The 19,500-nt window shown below is 51.6% G+C and overlaps 5 protein-coding genes across 5 annotated transcripts; 4 read left to right on the plus strand and 1 right to left on the minus strand.

The window, feature by feature from the left end:
- The first annotated feature begins 462 nt into the window (after positions 1–462).
- Positions 463–2,856, plus strand: BU24DRAFT_418443 (HET-domain-containing protein). The gene is made up of 2 exons (XM_033526982.1): positions 463–799; positions 852–2,856. Exons 1-2 carry the CDS (start codon positions 475–477, stop codon positions 2,477–2,479), a joined length of 1,953 nt encoding a protein of 650 aa, XP_033387216.1. The 5' UTR covers positions 463–474; the 3' UTR covers positions 2,480–2,856.
- A 1,089-nt stretch (positions 2,857–3,945) lies between these two features.
- Positions 3,946–4,662, plus strand: BU24DRAFT_405619 (uncharacterized protein; the record flags this gene model as incomplete). Its single annotated transcript, XM_033525711.1, has 2 exons — positions 3,946–4,180; positions 4,325–4,662. The coding sequence occupies 2 exons, from the start codon at positions 3,946–3,948 to the stop codon at positions 4,660–4,662; spliced, it is 573 nt and encodes a 190-aa protein (XP_033387217.1).
- Positions 4,663–5,357: 695 nt separating this feature from the next.
- BU24DRAFT_364193 (MFS general substrate transporter) lies at positions 5,358–7,554 on the plus strand. Its single transcript, XM_033524234.1, has 3 exons — positions 5,358–5,965; positions 6,066–7,052; positions 7,125–7,554. The coding sequence occupies exons 1-3, from the start codon at positions 5,665–5,667 to the stop codon at positions 7,421–7,423; spliced, it is 1,587 nt and encodes a 528-aa protein (XP_033387218.1). The 5' UTR covers positions 5,358–5,664; the 3' UTR covers positions 7,424–7,554.
- Positions 7,555–9,482: 1,928 nt separating this feature from the next.
- On the plus strand, positions 9,483–16,991 carry BU24DRAFT_342278 (uncharacterized protein; the record flags this gene model as incomplete). The annotated part of the gene is made up of 3 exons (XM_033523311.1): positions 9,483–12,278; positions 12,426–14,414; positions 14,493–16,991. The coding sequence occupies 3 exons, from the start codon at positions 9,483–9,485 to the stop codon at positions 16,989–16,991; spliced, it is 7,284 nt and encodes a 2,427-aa protein (XP_033387219.1).
- Positions 16,992–18,159: 1,168 nt separating this feature from the next.
- Positions 18,160–18,603, minus strand: BU24DRAFT_458610 (uncharacterized protein; the record flags this gene model as incomplete). The annotated part of the gene is made up of 2 exons (XM_033531651.1): positions 18,160–18,441; positions 18,499–18,603. 2 exons carry the CDS (start codon positions 18,601–18,603, stop codon positions 18,160–18,162), a joined length of 387 nt encoding a protein of 128 aa, XP_033387220.1.
- Between the last annotated feature and the right edge of the window lie 897 nt (positions 18,604–19,500).

The raw sequence follows: 19,500 nt of genomic DNA on the forward strand, positions 1-19,500 counted from the left end.
TCTTCGTTAATCACTGTTTACTTCCTTTTTAAGAAAGTTACAGGCTGTCGGGAGTTATCATGTGCCTCTCCAAGGGCTAAATTCTGCCCTATCTTCCCTGTAAACAATAATTCACTAATCAATTACTGCTCTGAATTAGAACGATCTTTTAAGTTCGTTTTTCTAGCTCCCATTCTGCAAGACCTGGGTTGATCCAGGTTTCTGTTTGGAATTGTATGCAGACGCGGAAGGTACCCAAGCCGTGAGATAGAAGAAGACGCACAGTGCGGGGCATGCATATAAGATGCGTCACAATAATAAATCAGTGTAACCGAAACGCATTCACCGGTCTGACAGGAGACCAGTCATGGTAGGCCAATGGGCAACGACCAAATTGGACAGTATGGATGGACCACTATTTTATAGGTAGGTATAAAGGGCCGTTGTATAGTTCCACTTTTCACAATCTGTAAGCTTACTAGCCTTTTTGTCACAATGCTCTGTACCAACTGTAGCCAGATTTTTGCAGAGCTTCGCCTCGAGATACCAAGGAATCACCCATCCACCCTAAAAGATGTCCAGGTAGCAGCATCGAAGTCCTGCGCGATCTGCACAGAACTATGGGACTTATTTTGCCGCCAACAACGGCCACTGATACCCAGTCCTGCACCCTCTTCGAAGCCTGTCTCAAGATATTGGATCGACAAACGTGGACAACATTACACCTTGACTTTCATGGCGAACGCTCTTGGAGTCGATACGCAGGGACCGAAGGGCTTATCGGACGTTATTCAGCTATTTGTGCTACATAGGGTGAAAGGTGTGTTCATGAGAAGCAAGTGTTAGGAGGGATTACTAAAACTGCTCCGTAGATGCTGAACTTCTACCGAAATACACACCACCGGAAACTCTTGACCTTGAAACTTTTCAACCTCTTGCACGGCATTGTTTATCCCGCTGCCTCTCAATGCACTCAAAATGTAACTCCACCAATCCATCGCGCTCTCAGCTCCCCATGCCCACACGCCTCGTTCGCATTGGCGCACCAACGTATGACCAAATCCAAGTAGTGGCTCATTCTCATTTCGATTCTACTCCGGCTTCAATCCCTTATGTGACACTCAGTCATTGCTGGGGCTCAATACCCATCTTCACGTTAACATCCACATCCCATCACGAACTTCAGTCCGGAGTTCAGATGTCGCGCCTTAGCAAAACATTCCAAGACGCACTTGCCGTAACCAGAGCTCTGGGCTACCAGTTCATGTGGATAGACTCCTTGTGTATAATCCAAGATTCGATGGATGATTGGAACCATGAAGCACCGCTGATGCAGAACGTCTATCGCGGAGCGGTTTTCAACATTGCGGCGACGGCCAGTGCGAACGGTGATGGAGGATTGTTTCGCTCGCGAGATGTGCGATCTCTCGAGCGAACACTGGTCAGCTTCACATGTGAAGATGGAAGCAGCCAAGTCTATCGGCTAATATCCAATGAGTTCTGGCGCAAAAGTTTCGAGGGACAACCGTTGATGGAGCGCGGCTGGGTTGTGCAAGAATTACTTTTGGCGCCCAGGGTACTGCATTTCAACGAGGGTCAGATGTTTTGGCACTGCTACGACGTCGCGTCGTGCGAGACGTTTCCAGAGGGTGTCCATACTGCCATTCCCGTCGGGGATAATTCTCCAAGTTTCATCCTGGCGTGCCTGGATATCCCGGCCTCTGTCCATGATGACCCGTCGTCTGGTAACAAAAAGCTAGCCTTAGATCTTTGGGAAAGAGTCGTCTGTTATTACACAAGATGCAAACTAAGCTACTTGGAAGACAAACTCGTAGCTGTGGCCGGCATCGCTAGGCTTGTCCAAAAAGCTATCTGCGACGAGTACTGCGCAGGTCTATGGGCAGAATTTCTCCCGACCCAGCTCCTCTGGAAGAGCCGCTCTGTCAATCCCCAATCGCAGGTTTATCGAGCCCCATCTTGGTCGTGGGCGAGCGTAGACACCGGGGTGATGTATGGATGCGAACCCCTGTCGGAGTCGAATTCCAAGTACCTTAAGATATTGGTTAACATTATAAATCATGAAGTCGTGACTGCTACTCAAGACCCTTTTTCGAAGGTGATAGGTGGCACTATTCGACTCTCAGGACACCTTTTTACCATGGTGCTACGACCTTCGAAGGCGGGCGAGTGGAATGTCTCGATAGATGGGAAGGAGTTCGATTCAACGGGACAGATTGTACTTGATTACCAGCCTCCAAGCCCTGAACTTCATTGTCTACCAATATCAGCCAATCTATACTTCACTCCGGACGTTTCCTGTCTTCTACTTGTCCCCACCGGAACGACAAAGGGACAGTTTATGCGATGCGGGGTGATGCAAAATTTCCAATCAGCGCTGGGCATGTCAGACTGGACTGAATACCAATCGATCAATAGCCACGAGTGGCTGGAATACGAAGCTATGGAAAGCCCTGGCGTGTACAGGATATCTATCGTTTAAAGTGGTCCGGAGGCAGGCTACTACAAAACAATGCTCTTGAATCAGCGACACCGCCACCCCATTTTCTTCATCAAGAATGCTATCATCTTCAAACTCCGTTCAAACAACATTGACTTTGGTCAACACTGCCGCAGACAGGAGTTAGTTTAAATGAAAGATGGCAATGACTCAGCTTGCACCGTGAGGAATGCTTGGATGCATCTTCATTTGCACTATGTTTGAAGATGTGGCATATTGGAGAGTCAAAGAGTTGGCAGTATCCTACCTTCAATCATTTTCTATACTATGTTTGTACAGCAGTATACCTATACACCATAGCCACTTCAAAAGCCAAACTGATATCTCAATAACCATTCAACTCATATCTTATACCTTACACGTCCACCTTTGAAAGTAGGAGAGCATCGGGAGTCATGATCGATGTCACTCAAAACAGTCCAGGGTCAGATATCTCCCTTCTGGATATTCCTCGAGCCGGTACTAGCCAGCTCAATCAATGCCACTCACTCTCAAGATCATGACAACAAAGATCAGATGAGATGAAATATGCAAAAAAATAAAAAATAAAAAAGAGGAATCAACCCAGGTTTGAACCTGAGCTGTTTCCAGAAAAACAAGAACAGAAAACAACGCTTATTGGCAGTATCCGATGTATGACCCTTTAACATTGTGCAGGTTTCATGAAATCGATCAAGGTCGATTCCACTCCGGCCACACAAGTCGTGGAAAAGCTATTCTTGGTAGAGCCTGATTTCTCTACTTCAGTGGTAGCCTCGGAATCCTTGAAAGTTCTTAAAAGTTAAGGCCTTTATATAGGTTCTATTCTGTTTTACTCTTTTCTTTCACCTGTGCACTCAGGACGGCTAGCGTACTTGCCTGTCTGAATACTCACAATCTTAATTATCATTCACTTAATACACACACTGGTCAATGAATTCCAACGCACAGATATATACCCACGTCTTCTTCTAAAATCTAATCAAGAACTTATTTGCATAATGACCTGCCCCTCCTAGACTACCCACGCCAATGATGATCGCCCGAACGGGTACGGCACGACCCATTCCTACAACAAGCCTCCCCCACGCCCGACACGTGTGGTTGCCTCGCCACCTCACTGGCCAACGATACTCAACGTCGCACACCTTGATGTATACCAACAACAACACTTGCGCACTTCCATTCCTCGTGAATAAACTACCGCCCGTTTCCTGTATACACGTGCGCTGCCACGGCCAAGAGAGAGGCCGAGGATGACATTGGGTTTAGGTATACTATTACTATTGCTGCCTGGTTTAGTTCGACGGGAGGGACGTCGCTCGTATGCGGCATGTACGAACGTGCAGTAGATCGCAATTCACAATCCGATGTGTATATATAAATCCAATGTAGCATGTCCCTTCACTCTCATCAAAAATAAGAGATACTCCCTCCAGCATTTTTGAACTCAAAGCCCCAACAACATCATGCATCTACCGTTCCTCCTCCCCGTCCTCTTCACTTGCACGGCCCTCACATCCGCAGCAGCAGTGGCAGCAGCGGCGAAACCGACCGTGTACCTGATCCGCCATGGCGAGAAGCCAGAGGAAGGTACGGGGCTCAGCGCGGAGGGCGTCCAGCGCGCGCAGTGTCTGAGGAAGGTATTTGGTAAGGAGTCGAAGTATGATATTGGGCATGTTATGGCGCAGCAGTATAAGCCTGGTATGTTCTATTTCCACTTCTTTTGCCCAGCACCCATCTACCATCACGTATTCCCAACAGCATGAAAACGCCAAAGAGAAGAGGCAAAGAAGGGGGCAGTTGTTCTGAGACAGCTCACTCTGATACTAACGACCACTTACCCAGACGGCAAACGCAAGCGCGCATACGACACCGTCCTCCCCGTCGCCACAGACCTCAACCTCCCCGTCGACCTCTCCTGCGACCGCGACGACCCCAAGTGCGTCCGCAAGGTCGTCGAGAAGTACGATGGCTCCGGGAACATCCTGATCGCGTGGGAGCACGACGCGCTGAGGGACATTGTGATCGAGATGGGGGTGAAGAAGAAGAATGCGCCGAAGTATCCGGACGACAGGTTCGATCTGATTTGGACGTTGGCACAGCCGTATGAGGAGGTTGTTATTGGGGAGGAGGAGTGTGAGGGGTTGGATAGGAGGGATGAGAAGAGGGAGAGGAGGTTTTAGGGGTTTCCTAGATGAATTGAAGAATGAGAAGCTACTTGATGCTTGGTTTGAATCTTTCTGTGTTCAATTGGTTGCTTTGGCTTGTGATTCGGATGTTAATATGCGGGACGTTATGCATTTGTCCATTGTCGATGATGATTGACTTTAAACAACAATATAAGATATTTTGCGTTTGCTGGTGTATCTCAGCTGGCAACCCTGTGCTTGACAGCACATGCATATACGTATGAGCTTACAGCGTAGTTTAAGTGGATGCGTAATGGTCCATAGCATGTATATAAGATGCCAATCCTTCACAAGTGATATCAATGCTATCAGACATTGGACGATTCTCGTTGAGTGATGTCAGATCTCACCAAGTCAATATCAAGAACGTAAGCGGGACGTGTTCCGCGCCGCAATCCTCCACCAACAACCTATCCGATAATACCTACCGGCAGGTATTGTACGAGTAATCGACCATCTCAAAGGCAAACTCCCCATCTCGTCTGCCCCGCAAAGCGGAAGGCGGAAAGCGGCAAAGCCCTTGGCCACTTATCCGAAAACGCGACCAGTTCCCCTCGAACCGACCAATAAGCACAGACGATGTCGTAACGAAAAAGCCCTTATTCCCGGCACGATTCGCGTTTATCAGATTTGCCTTAAGGAGAAGAAGGGAAAATTCCCATTCGTTATCATCAGAAGCCCGTTAGTTCGTCGTTAATAATTGTACTTACCTTCGTACCTCGGACTGGGGGCCTTTTGCTTTCTCCTCAAAAGCTAGATACGCCGCCCGCCCACCGCACTTTTCTTCTTTAACCTATCTTCCTCCACTTTATTTGCCTTCTCTTTGGATACTCAGACGAACGTTTCGCGGTTATGGATACTCGTGTGCACCCTTGATATAATTGCGTGTATTGGATCGAAACTTCATTGTAGCTGGACGACTTTGCGCCGCTTCTGTCCCATGCATCGTTGGAGGTCTCTACACAGTGCGGAGCTTGCCCATTTATTCCCGGGCCTATGATGACGAATCATGAGTCACCTCTGCGCGAGGTTGGAGATGGGAAAGAGGAGGATGGTTCTGTTCGTGACCGCATCGATGGGTCTGTGAAGAGCAAGGATGATGTTGTCAGGGACGGCAGTGCGATAGGGGATGGAGGACGAAGGGATGCGACGAAGGGTGAGAAGAGTGATGAAGTGCCTGCGACCGATGGAACTGTAGAAGCTGGCGAGCTTGAGGTCGATGAGAAGAAGGTTGATGAGCCGCCTAATGGAGGTTACGGTTGGGTTATGGTGGCTTGTTGTGCTATCATTAATGCACGTAAGTTTGTAGCTTGGATGAATGCTCTGCGATTTCCTTGTTGCGCTGAGAATGAGTCGAGTGTTGTATAACTTAGAAGGATAGGCTAACATTCTGATAGATACTTGGGGTCTCAATTCTTCCTACGGAGTGTTCCTCGCATACTATCTTGCCAACGACGTTTTCCCCGGAGCAACCCCTTTGCAATACGCGTTCATCGGCGGACTCTCCATCTCGCAGGCACTGGCAGTGTCGCCCGTTGCAACCATGACTACGCGCCTCTACGGAACCAGAACGACCCTCCTGATCGGCGTGTTCTTCGAGACCATCTCCCTGATCGGCGCCTCTTTCTCGACCAAGATCTGGCACCTGTTCCTCTCCCAAGGAGTCTGCTTCGGCTGGGGCATGGGCTTCCTCTTCGTCGGATCCGTCGTCATCGCGCCGCAATGGTTCAGCACGAAACGCAGTCTCGCGAACGGCATATCAGCCGCCGGGTCCGGCGTCGGCGGCCTCATCTACTCCCTCGCCGCGCAATCCATCATCCGCAACGTCTCGCTAGCATGGGCATTCCGAATCCTAGGCATCATAGCGGGAGTCGTCAACTTTACGTGCGCCATTCTCGTCAAAGACCGCAACAAGCAGATCGGATCCAGCCAGCTATCCTTTGACCACCGGCTCTTCAAACGAATCGAGTTCCTGGGCCTCTTGACCTTCGGATTCCTCAGCATGCTGGGCTACATCGTGCTCCTGTTCTCGCTGCCCAGCTACGCGCGGTCGGTAGGCATGGACGCCCGGCAGGGCTCCATCATCGGCGCCGTGCTCAACCTCGGCCAGGCGATGGGCAGGCCGCCGATCGGATACTTCAGCGACAGTTTCGGCCGCGTCAACATGGCGGCCACCATGACGTTCCTGTCCGGCCTGTTCGCGCTGGTGGTGTGGATGTTCGCGGACAGCTTTGGCGTGCTGATCTTCTATGCCATCGTAGGTGGTGCAGTTGCAGGGACGTACTGGGCTGTCGTTGCGCCGGTCACGACGGAGATCATGGGAATCGTGGATTTGCCGAGTTGTTTGAGCATCACGTGGCTGGTTTTGGTGCTGCCGACGACTTGTGAGTTTTCCTCTCTTCTTGGACGTTTGTGTCTATGTTACTATTGTCCTTTTGACTGACTTGATGTGTTAGTTGCCGAGCCGATCGCCCTCGAGATCGTGGCGTTCAACGGCGGGACGTACAGGGGCGCCACGCTGTTCGCGGGCTTCATGTACGTGGGCGCCGCGGGGTTTCTATGGCTGGTCAGGGCGTGGAAGATGGGGGAGTTGGAGAGACAGGCTGCGATTCTGGGCCGCAGGGGCTCGAATATGGATCCGTTGACCGTTGCTGCTGAGCATCGTCCAAGTGGCGGAGAGGGAGGGAGAGAGGTGGGAGGTGATGTGAAGATTACGCCGTTTGTGACGAGGCTGTTTAAGTGGCAGAGAGTGTAGATGCATACTTGCATATAGGTTTTGATTTCTTTGAGATGTTTGGAAAGGGTTGGTGTTTTGCATATAGGCATACTGCATTTTGCGTTTGCATTGGATGGAAAAGTGTACATAGATTCCCCAAAGCATATATGAATGTATAATCTCTCTCTACAATCAATTCGTCTCTAAACAAACAACAGTTCCTCCAATTGGCTTCCTGCCGAATTATAATGTACTCCCATACCTTACCTAGCTACCTTTCTGCTCTTAAAAAAAAACGTATCACTAGATTCGCGTATAGCACCTCTCTATACTTTGCACATTATCACGCACACGGTGTAAAGTACTAGGCGGCACACACCCGAAACCCTTCTAGCTCCCGCTTCCTTCTAGGCTTTCTAGCGCGAACCCGCTCCAAAAGAAACCCCTGAACCAGCGAAAAGTAGCCAAATTAATTTTCCGTGACTTTTTTTGTTTTATTTTAGCTCCGTTTCCGTTCATTATTTATTTGTTGTTTGTTTCGACGCGTAGAGGGGAAGCTTGACGCGTGCGGGAGGGTGCATTGAATTGATATAACACCACCTGGGTAGATTGGTTCATAGAGTCTGGGAAGCAGTAGGCAACTACTCGCCCCATGCAGAGGGAGATTGAAGTATTCTACAGGTTAAAGCTTTAAGGGGGGTGGAGGGGGGAGAACGGAGGGGTAGCTCCATTGAGGAAATTTGGGAACGTGGCCCGCCGGGAGCTTTTGCGGACAGCGAAGCGAATAGTTGCCTACCCTTAACCATCGAAGAGCGCGACGCGGCGGCGCACAGCCAATGGATCTCGGTCGCCGGCAAGAATCTGAGGGAGAGGAAAGGACAAGTCACACGTGTTGGATGGCAAAAAAGAAATGTGGTGGTGTTGATCGATTCCGGGATTGGGGGGCGATGATGACGAAAGACGAGAGAGAAGGGCTCCGTTAGAGGAGAATTGTTGGTGAGGCTTGCGCATCGCACATCTGACGAGAGAACACAACATGTTGGTAAGGCACAGTTTGATAGATGATGACGGTTTAAGAAACAGCCGAATGTCGCACAGCGTCACGGTTTCCATGTGTTTCGTACACGACCGTGTGGGTGGGAGGGAAACGGGCGTGCGCTGTGTGTAACGTTGGAGAAGAAGAAGTAGAACGGGAAGAAGGAATGAATGTTCTCCTCCTATCCTATCAAGGCGATGCTCATGCTTCGTACCTACATTGTTACTGGACTGGTACGGAGTATTGTAGGTTAATAATGTCATGCGGTGCCATGTTGGAAAAGAGGCTGACCCCTTGCGGCATGACACGTTCTCCTGGCCCACACCTGCATCTTCTCTAATAGTAGTAGTTAATACCTAGGTAGTGACCTGGTTGTACCTACTCTGGTAATTTACTTGGATGGTGACTTACCATTCGCTGCCCAGTCCCCTTTGGTCCATCTCTCCTACACGGTCTAACACCTCACACTCCTCCACCCCCCGTCATTGTTCATCGCCCATCATTGCTTCATTTCATCCTCGTCGTCTCTCGTGTCCATGCTCCCCGTTTCTGTCTGACCTTTCGGTCTCCCAACCAATCATTCCCCCGCTGACTTAGCCTCTCCTTTCCTACCTACCTACCTATTCTCCCCCAACTAATTATTCCCTCCCTCCTCTACGCACACCTCACCTCTCCTCCTCCTCCTCCTCCTCCTCCAACAGTACAGTCGCGAAACTTCGCATCCGCCCGTGTTGTCGTTGTTTCTCTTCACTGCTACTGCCGCTACCTTCGAGGGATGTTTGGTCTTCCAGTGTTTTCCAACCTCATGTCGCTCTTTTAGCTACTTTACACTCCTTTCTTTTGTAGCCCTTAATAATATCTACCGACGTCACACCTTGGTTCTCCCGCCTCAGGACGATACGGCCAACCTGACCTATTCACGCGTTGTTTGCCCAACAACCCCGAGAACCATCCCGTCTTCCATCTGGACGAGCGACTCCCTCCTTCTCGCTACCTCCAATCCGCCGAAGGTGCGCGTCTTTCCCCCCTCCGGACCGTCTGGGCCCGCCCGTTGATAATTGAATGCAAGCTCGACGCAAATCCTCGTCCTCCTCGCTCCCCTTACCGTCCTCGCCTCCCTCTGTCTTGCACGCCGAGGCCGATCCGAACTACTCTCCGGACGCTCGTGGCGCGCCATCTCCGGCACAGACTCTGTGGACTTGTCCCTCGCCGACTCAGACCCTTGGGTACTCGAGCCCGGAGCTTCCTCCACTTGCTTCGCTATCTGCCGTAGGAAATCTCCCGCGGACGCCCTCCACTGTTGCAAGACACGAGCGCACCGATAGCACATCGTACTTCACCGCTAGCTGGGGAAGCCCCTATAGACATCCACCTCCGTCCTTCAATCGCGGTCGTATCGTATCAACTAATCTCGGGAGCGACGATCTAGACGACTCGACCCATCTCGAATTCGGCCTTGAGCATTTGCTTCCGCGCCCATTAGAAGAGGATAATTCTCCGAATCGATTCAACCTTGAGCACCTTCTTCCTGATCATCTAGAGCAGGACGAACCCTCAAGCCAGTTCAACCTCGAACACTTAATTCCATCCCGACTCCCTTCAATCCTCGACACACCAACACGTTCAGGGTCTAATTCCAATCCCGCTACACAATCACTCGACCAGAGTCCATCCGAAGCGTGGGTTCGCCAGTTCTTAGACCGTCGTTGGAATCGAGAAACGAGCAATTGGGTCAGTGACAGTGAGACAGATCGTAGTGTCAGTGAGGAAAAACCGGTGATCGAACAAAGCAAGAAGAAAGGACACCCGTCGAGGAAGAACAACAAGACCCTGAATCAGCAGGATTTCTGGTCGCACTTTAGCGAGGGTCAAAAGGAAGAACTCGGCAAGATGATGGCATCAAGGTACGCCAACCCGGACACGCACTCACGGCAAGGGTCCGGGGGCAGTTTAAGATCGCAAATGGGCCGCAGTTCGAACGTAGAAAGGACTGCTGCAGCACCGAGCGTGTCGAGTCCAGTAGAGGCACCTAAGCCTTCCGAAGCCCCAGCGAAACCGGCAGCACCCGCCGCAGAGCAAGTTTATGCCCCTCGCCCACGCAAGAAGGTTTTGGTCAAGGGAAAGGGGTGCATCATTTCAATCGCGAGAGATGTTCCTCGCGGCACCCCGGGCTACCCACCGAAACCAATGACGGAGGCTGCTGTTAGGGAGAAGATGCAGCAATTCGAACGCGCAGGATATGATACGAGGGGATTCGGACATCGACAAGGCGATGATACTATTGAGGCAACTGCTTTGTCTCAGAACCGAGGCATCTGGCCAAGCGATGAGTACATTCGAACAGAGCGACTCCAAGGCCACCGTGTGCGGGTACCGAACAAGGCGGATTGGGACGCGTATGTCAACCATCTCACAGAAGCGAAGCTCGCAGCTCTAGGTGTGAGCTTAGGTGGAGATGATGAGGATCTATCTGCATCAAGAACCGCTTCTGCCGCGCAAATCGCCCTCCCCTTCTCGCCCCCTCTTCCCACCTCTTCCGCGGGAAGCCACCGAATCCAACGACAAGGGAGCATCGTTTCTGGTTCGTTCCCACTCGGCCCTTCGCCTGGTCACGTCTCCCGACAATCGATGGCGTCGCCCATGTCGGCGTTCGGTCCTGGGCGCCCAAGCATGCACATGCACAGGCATTCGACTTTCTCTCCCGCCAGCTTCATGCAGCAAGCAACTTCACCGCTTAACGGTTCATGGTCTCCGAACAATTATTTCGGTGTTCAGGGTGCACGAGGCGGATCGCCTGCTCTGCCGCTGAGTAGGCCAGATCTTGCCGATATTGTTTCACCCAGCTCTCCATTTGGCATGCGACCCAACCAGCAATTCCCCCTCACACCCTCGCAGAAGGATGATTTGTTGGCTCACATGCAGGCTCAGCAACAGCAGTTGCAGGCCCAGTTGATGAACCATCAGCAGCAACAAGTTCTTGGCATGCGGCCATCCTCGACACTTGCCGAAGTTCCTGAGGACGAGGCTGAAGAGGAGGAGGCACCACGACAGATGACACCACCCCTGAAGCACGCCACCCAGCCTGGCCCAGAGATTACCATCCCCACTCCCCGCGGCCATCGCCATAACATTAGCGCAAATCTTGAGCGTGAGGCACGGGATGCCGAGTACCACCTGGAGGAGGTAATTGACAAGCAGTTCAACGAAGGGGGAGATTTCAGCACTGAGCCTGAAAACGCGCAGGATTTCAAGCCCTTCAACCCCGTCAACAAACCACACTGGGACACAGTCTTACACCAACCCCAGCCGCACAACAGAGCACACTCTCTTGCAAAACCTTCGCAGAGCAGTCCTTTCAATTTCGCACCCCAAGAGAACCCACGTGGAGACAGCGATGGCGCAAAGACAAACATCTCCGATGTCACGAACCCAAGTTTGGAGGATGGAGAGCTTCACGAAGCCTCAAATGCCTCAACTCAACACTCCAAGGCACCTTCGCAGGTCAGCAACTCGTGGAAGGATCCCAAGTTCGCTTTTGGAAAGCCAGGATCGGCGATGCACAGCAAGCATACATCTCAGTCGTCCGTTTCGAAGTTCAATGTGGAGGCAAAGGAGTTCAAGTTCAATCCTTCGGCCTCTTTCAACCCCACGGCTTCGTTCAGCCCGTCCGTTTCATCCAACTTCTCCTTCTCGCCGGCGCTCAACTCAACTGGCTTCGATGCCTCGCAGAGCAACAGGACCAGCCTGGATGGCATGTCCGGCTTCAATGTCACTGCACCATCCTTCAAGCCTGATGCACCAGCATTCAAACCCGATGCGCCAGCCTTCAAACCTGATGTGCCGGCTTTCAAACCAGATGTGCCGGCTTTCAAACCAGATGTGCCATCTTTCCTGCCCGGCGCCCCAGCGTTCAAGCCTGATGTTCCAGCTTTCAAGCCCGACGTTCCAGCCTTCAAACCCGAGGCACCACTTTTCAAGCCCACCGCGGAAGCTGCTCCATTCCAGCCCACTCTTAGCGGCAATGCCATGCCTTCAAGTGGCTTCAACTTTGCCTCGAAAGGACCATCATTCAAGCCCGACGCACCGGTCTTCAATCCCGGTAGTTCCAGCTTCCAACCAGCGCTGCCCAATTCACCACCCACAGTCATTTCTTCGAAGATCTTTGGTAACGTTAGCATCTCGGCCAACGATATCATCAAGCCTGCCAAACGTTCGAAGGCGGTGCCGATCATTCGCCCTGACACTACCAGGCAGAAGACCCCAGAGGTGGAGGAAGAAGTTCATGAAGATGAGGCAGGGCGAATTACCAACGCTGATGGAAGAGAGAAGCGTGCTCGACGCGGTCGTGCCGACGGAGACGAAGTGCCCAAGTTTGCTCTACAGCCGGTACTGCCGTCGCAGCCAATGTCCGAAGCAAGGTCTCCTCAGACTAACAAGCAGGAGATCCAGGCTGACCGCGAGGTACTACCAGAAGACAAGGAGAATCTGTCACCCAATGCCGAAGATGCGCCTGCTAAATCAAAGACTCCTGAATCATTGCCTCTTGCCGAAGCCGAGGCTGTTGAGGACCTTGTATCGTCCCCCGAAAGTGATGCGGTTACACCGACAGTCGAAGAAGCGCCCAAGCCTTTCGGCAAGACTCACAAGCACAAGAGCTCGCTGTCGGCTGCCGCGAAGCCCTTCGAGTTCCGCCCTCAGAACAGCTACGATCTTGGTATTCACGTCACGAAACCATCCGTCTCGCAGAACGAGGAATTGGATGTCCACTCCAGCCCTGCTCGAAACGCAAGCCGTAGCCCGGCTACCACTTTCCGACCAAGCGACGATGGATCGTTCAAGACTGCTTTGGAATCTCGTAGGCACGTGCAATATCCTGAGAGCGAGAGTGTGGACTTCGACCAGCTTGGCCAAGCATCTTTCAACGATATCGACGCCGTTATGAAGCATATGAATGAAGAAGGATCCGACTTTGGTGTGGAACGCGATGAACCTGCATGGGAGCCATCATCACCGAGGCTTTCTACTCATGACTTTGAACGCAACGACCTACCGCCAACTACCAACCTGCGAAGCGACGCGCCCAGCCCCAGCCCACGGAGGCTCTACGTTCCTCCCAACATGCACGCATCATCGACTTCGATCATCACTCAAGACCCCTTCGACGACGAGCGCGCTGGCCTTGCTTATGAGTCGCCTGTGCATCGCTTGAATAATGCTGACGAGGTTCCTATGAGCGACTGGGATGAAGGTCTCTTGTCTGAAGGCGAAGACAAGATCCAAACTCGAAGTCGATTCTTTGACAGCCATGTGGACGACATCATCGGTCGTCTTTTGCAAAACCGCTTGGGCCCTCTCGAGCAGAACTTGCAAGTCATTCAAGACTCCATTTCTATGATATCGCAAAGTTCTGTACGTGGCCGACGCAGCATGTCTACGAATGAGCGTCTCGATAGTGATGCAGATGACGAGGACGATGAGTTCGGTACCGATTCTCACTTCCGCAATCGATCTCCTAGGAAGGACAGGAAGATGGAGAAGATTAGGTCCATCATCAAGGAAGCTCTCGAGGCTAACCAGCCATCCATCACATCTCTTCCGGTCCCCGTTCCGGAGCCGATACTGCCAGAGCGTATCCGTGATATTGTTGCGGACGCTCTTGTAGCCCACCAAGAACAGTCTCGATCATCCGAACAGGCTCAGTCTGAAAACATCCGCGACATCATCACGGAAGCACTTGCTCACCATCAACCACCAGCTCCTGCGGTCGCACCTGTTACTAATGATGACATTCGATCAATTGTTGCGGAGGCACTGGCTGCGCAGGAACCCAAGCAGACAGCCGATATTCTCCAGCCTGAGGACATTCGTGCCACTATCATGGAGGCTTTCGCAACACATGTCCCGCCCCAGGCTCCCGCTCCAGTACCTGAGCAAATCTGGCCAGACGATATCCGCGCCATCGTCACAGAGGCAATCGCAGCCCAACAAGCACAAGTTCCCGCAGTCGAACCCATCCAGCCTGATACCATCCGGTCCATTGTCGCAGACGCTCTATCATCTCATCAACCACAGGCCCCTGCTCCAATTCCGGAGATCGTTCAGCCGGATGAGATCCGTGCTATTGTTGCAGAAGCTTTGGCTTCTCAGAAACCAGCTCAAGCGCTCGAGGCTCCAGTTGACATCCCTCAACCTCAGGTTGACTTGTCAGAGATCTACCAGGTCATTGGCAGCTTGAAGGCCTCCATCGCTCAGACCACCAGCCATAATCTCCAGGCTGATGAAGTTCGCGAGCTCATCGACGATGCCTTCAAGCGTCAAGACATGCAAGTGGCAACACGAGAGGAGTCGCAGGCTATCCAGGAGAAAGATGCACGGATTGCCGAGCTTGAGCGTATGCTAGAAGAAACATCCGGACGCCTCGCAGAAGAGGTCGAGGTTCGCCAAGCTCTGGAAGGCCGCGAGGCTGATTCTGCCCGGTTGTTGAAGGTCACAGAAGAAGAGCTTCTCCTGCTTCGCGAGGCCGCAAGTGATGATGAGCACAAGATCCGTGCTCTCAGAGATGAAGCAGAAGATGCCCGCCGAAGTCTTGACACACTGAACACAGGCGACGAGGAACTCCGCAACAAGCTGATCGCGTTGGAAGTCGAGAATGATGAACTCAAGCTCAAAGCCGTGGCTTTTGAAAGCTCGGAGGAGGACATCAAGCAAAGACTCAATGCTGTCACTGCCGAGAACGAGGCACTCAGCTTCACTCTCGAGGAGCATCGCCTATCTGCCGACAAATGGAGGAACGATCTCAAGCAGGCCCATGAAGAAACTGAGAACATGCGTAAAGCTGTTGATACTTCTCGCCTTCAGGCTGAAGAAGCGGCACGCATTCGTGAAGCGATGCGATCCAAGTTCGAGAAACTTCAGCAAGATATGATCGTTGCTTCTGGACAAGCCGGTGCTGAGCGTGTGCAATGGCAGAAGAGTGACGAGGAGCACATGAAGAGGTATGAGATTCTGAGCGCAAGGATCGAGGCTGAGGGCCGAACCCGCGAGCGATTGGAGCGTGAGCTTGAGAGACTCGAGACTCAAGAGCGAGAGGGTATGAAGCTGAGGATCACTCTCGAGCAGTCCCAGAAGCACAATGCCAGGCTCGAAGAGACTCTTGAGCAGCTCAAGCACGAGAGCATGGAGCACCAGCGAGCGGCTGAGCGTTACGAGCGAGAGTTCAGGGAAGCCCGGGAAGCTGCACATGTTGAGATCAGACGCACTCGCGTGCTCATGGAGGCGGACCTCGATGCCGCCAACAACCAAGTCAACATTGTCAGGGCCGAGCTTGAAAGCGAGATTTCCCGCGTCCGTAGCGAGCTCGACAACGTCCGTATGGATGCCGACCATCTCAAAGCCAAGCACGAGCTCGACCTCGAGGCTGCATCTGATGCTAAGAAGCATGCCGTGGACGAGGCTCTCGAAAAGCAGGAGCTTGTATTCCGCGAACAGCAGCAGGCTTTCGAACGCCGCATGGACAGGCTCACCCAAGAGCATTCGCGGGCGCTTGAGATTGCTCATGAAGATATGCAGCGCGCCGAGGCCTACGGACAGGACCGATTGTCTCTCGCCGACAGCAAGATGGAACATCTCAAAGACAAGGTCTCTCTCCTCGAAGAGAGACTCTCCATCGCCAAGGAGGCCGCAAGTGCCGCTGCGGCTGCTGCTCAGTCTGTGAAGTCGCCAACTTTCGCAGGACCTACCTCCTCGTTCAGCTCTGGAGGACCAGAGAAGATCTCCGCGCAGGCGTTGCGGGAATCCATTGCTGTGCTCCAGGAGCAACTCCAAGAGCGAGAGTCACGCATTGAGTCTTTGGAGCACCAGATCGAGGAAGTCGATACTGATGCCCCAAACAAGTTGAAGGAGCGCGACACTGAGATCGGTTGGCTCCGTGAGCTTCTTGGAGTGCGCATCGATGATCTGAATGATCTCATCGACTCCTTGGCTCAGCCAACCTTCGATCGTGAGACTGTTCGTGACGCGGCGATCCGCATTCGAACGAATTTGCAGATGGAGCAGCATGAGAAGGAACGTCTGATCACTGGTGGTCAGTCATTCCCAACGCTCTCCACCCTGTCCAACTTCGCGTCGCCCAAGGCAGTTCAGCTCGCTGCAGCATTCGGCAACTGGCGAAAGGGTCGTGAAAATGCTTCCAGTGCATTGGCTGGCTCGGGCAACAACTCTCGCAACCAAACCCCATCCCGCACAGCTCCTGGCCCGGCCCAGTCCTTCCTCTCCGGCCTCATGACTCCACCAACCTCGAATCTTCGACGAACACCCGATCTCCCTTCCTCAACCGCACGCCCCCAGAGCCTACGAACGAACTCGAACAGCTCGCGGGGCTCTAATGCTGGCTTCGCCGTCCTGGGTAAACAGCCCATTCCTAGCACCCCACCGCTATTGAGGAAGGCTAGCTACGACCAGGACGCCGAGGATGGCCACTTCAGCGAGAGCGGTTTCTACGATGACGAGAGCACGGTTGATGGAGACATCACGCCCATCGGTCTGAACTTCGGTACCGAGCTGAGGCGATAAAGTATGTTTTACGACACAAAAACACAAGAACCAAACCAAACTGAAACACTTTTCCTTTGTACAAAGTCTCCTTTTTTCCTTTTATCTCACTGTGACTTGCTTGACTCCCTCCCTTTTCTCTTTAGCGAAACCGGCGGCTCAAGACTGGAAAAGAATGTGTACCCCCTTTCTAATATTTTTCCCTTTGCTGTCGTTTGAGCGAGAATAGGATTATGTGCCTTAGCGCCCCCCCAGCATTTCTCTCTCTTTTTTTTCGGATGGATGGATTGGATATACCCCCAACTACTACTACTACCCCTTTTTCACTGTCTTTTCCTGTATTTTTCTGTATCAAGACTGTCAAATCACCCTACAACTACATAAACACCCTCTTCAAGATTGGAAACATGGGGTTTACTTTCCTACATATACCTATACCTATAGACACACAAACGCACCGATAAAGTAAAGAAAAAGAAAAAGAACAAAAAAAGATAACCCCTTACAAATATAAATAATAATTATTGAATATAAAAAGATTTTGGACTTTTACGTTTGTTTAACACCAAGTGTATTCATGGAAGAAAGTCTGATTCTCTGTCGCCACCGGTGACTACTGACTACTATGGGAAATGTCGACAGGAGTTGGTACTTTCCCTCCTTTGCTTACACTTCCACCTCTTGATTGTCTTATGTTTCTAAAAGGCAGGCACGGAGCTAGCTGTGTTAAGCAAAAGCCCAGTAAAGAATAAGGGGGTAAGAGTCTAGATGGTAAGATGGTAAGTCAGGACACCTAGTACATTAGTACAACAAATACACCATAGGGAATAGTAAGGGAAAGATAGTATGTGCATGAACGAATTGTTCGAGGGTCACTTCTTGTTCCGTCATCAGTAGATTGGAAGAAGAGGCCGAATTAGTTACCGGCGCGGCGTGTATGAAGAATATATAGTTTCTTGGAGAAAGTTTCTGTTGGCTTGAGAATGACTACATGGTAGGTACCGTACGTGGAAGATAGGGTGGAAGTGAGGCTACATAGGAGTGGAGGTGAGTCCATAGGGCGAAGAGTAAAGTTAAGTGCATAGGATGAAGAATGGAAATGAGTCCATACGAGCACAACGAACAGTAACAACATGTCCAAGTCCCCTCACTTTCACAGCCCCCATCCGTCCAACCGCTAGACGACGCTTCAGTCCTCGCAGACGAAGCCCGACCAGTCCCTCCCATCCCTCAAGTTGCAGATAGGGGCAGCAGCAAAATACTGCGACACGCCTCTGGCGCGATCAACAGCACGACACTTCCCAATGCTCACTTTCACAGCCACAGCCTTGAATCCCGGATTTGGGCCGTCGCACCTGAAAGGTCCCCTGTTGCCGTGGTCCTCGAAGTAACTGCAATTTTCGATCCAGCCATTCCATGGGGGTCCCTTCCAGGGATTGAACTGGAATTTGCCTGTCCCGATCACCGAGTACTGGTGTGAAGATTAGAAAGGTAGGCCGAAGGGGGGAAGGAGGGGGGGGGGACGGACGTATCGAGGCGAGCTCCTGCAGTTGTTCTCGCGGATCGTGGTGTACCAGGCATTGCTAGTGCCGCAGAGTGCGATGAGGCCGATTGTAGCTGACGAGAGCTTCATGATGGCGGTGATGGCTTGAGGGAAGAGAAGGCTGGGAGTTTGGTACGTAAGGACAGTTAACTCAGATATTCTCAACAGATAGGAGAAGAAGGAGATTGACGATGTTGATGGAACAAAGGGTTATGAAGAGGCAAGACGACGACTATTATATATGGGGAGGGCGCGATGTTGAGTCGCTCCTTCCCTTCAATACTCGCCTTCCCACGTGCTCCCATTATGATGCAAGGCAAATCAGTGAACTCTATACACTTAGATTGATTTCCGTGGATGCGGATCCCCTAGATAAAAGACAGAGGATTGTCCCAGCAATCGAACAACCCTAGTAATCTGTCGTTTGCACTGTGTTTTGCTACACACATATTTGTACCACAGTCAGTACCTACATACAAACGGTCAGACAGATCCGACCAATTCCTCTCCTCCATGACCTATTTACCTCTCCACCCATTGGCTGTTCCCAAAATACCGTGAATCCTTACATAATCACAGAGACTATGTGCATACCGTTAACCGTTTGCAAACTACGCTCATAGTACCTGAACAAATGCCCAAGACCCATAGCTCATGTTTCCTCCCTGCGCGGGAGGTGTACCGGTTTTCAAGAGAGAAAAGGTAATTAGGTGTAAGAGGAAAGGTCACTTAGAAATGATGCTCGCGGAATGAAGTTCGTGGAGGATGAGTTTCGCTTGAATTACTACTGCTACTCATCCAGCTACTATCACGCTCACCCACATGCTACAAGTCATAATACCACTTCCCAATGCAAACCCTGGTTTTCCCTTCCTTGCTCGCACAACCGAAGAAGAACAAAAAATCATCGAGAAAGCCAAAGCCTATGAGTTCAAAGAAAAGATACAGTAACAATGATATTCGCTTCGCTGGACAAACATACATGCA

The sequence above is a fragment of the Aaosphaeria arxii genome (genome assembly GCF_010015735.1).
Source record: "Aaosphaeria arxii CBS 175.79 unplaced genomic scaffold BU24scaffold_2, whole genome shotgun sequence".
In the NCBI taxonomy this organism is placed as follows: Eukaryota; Fungi; Ascomycota; class Dothideomycetes; order Pleosporales; genus Aaosphaeria; species Aaosphaeria arxii.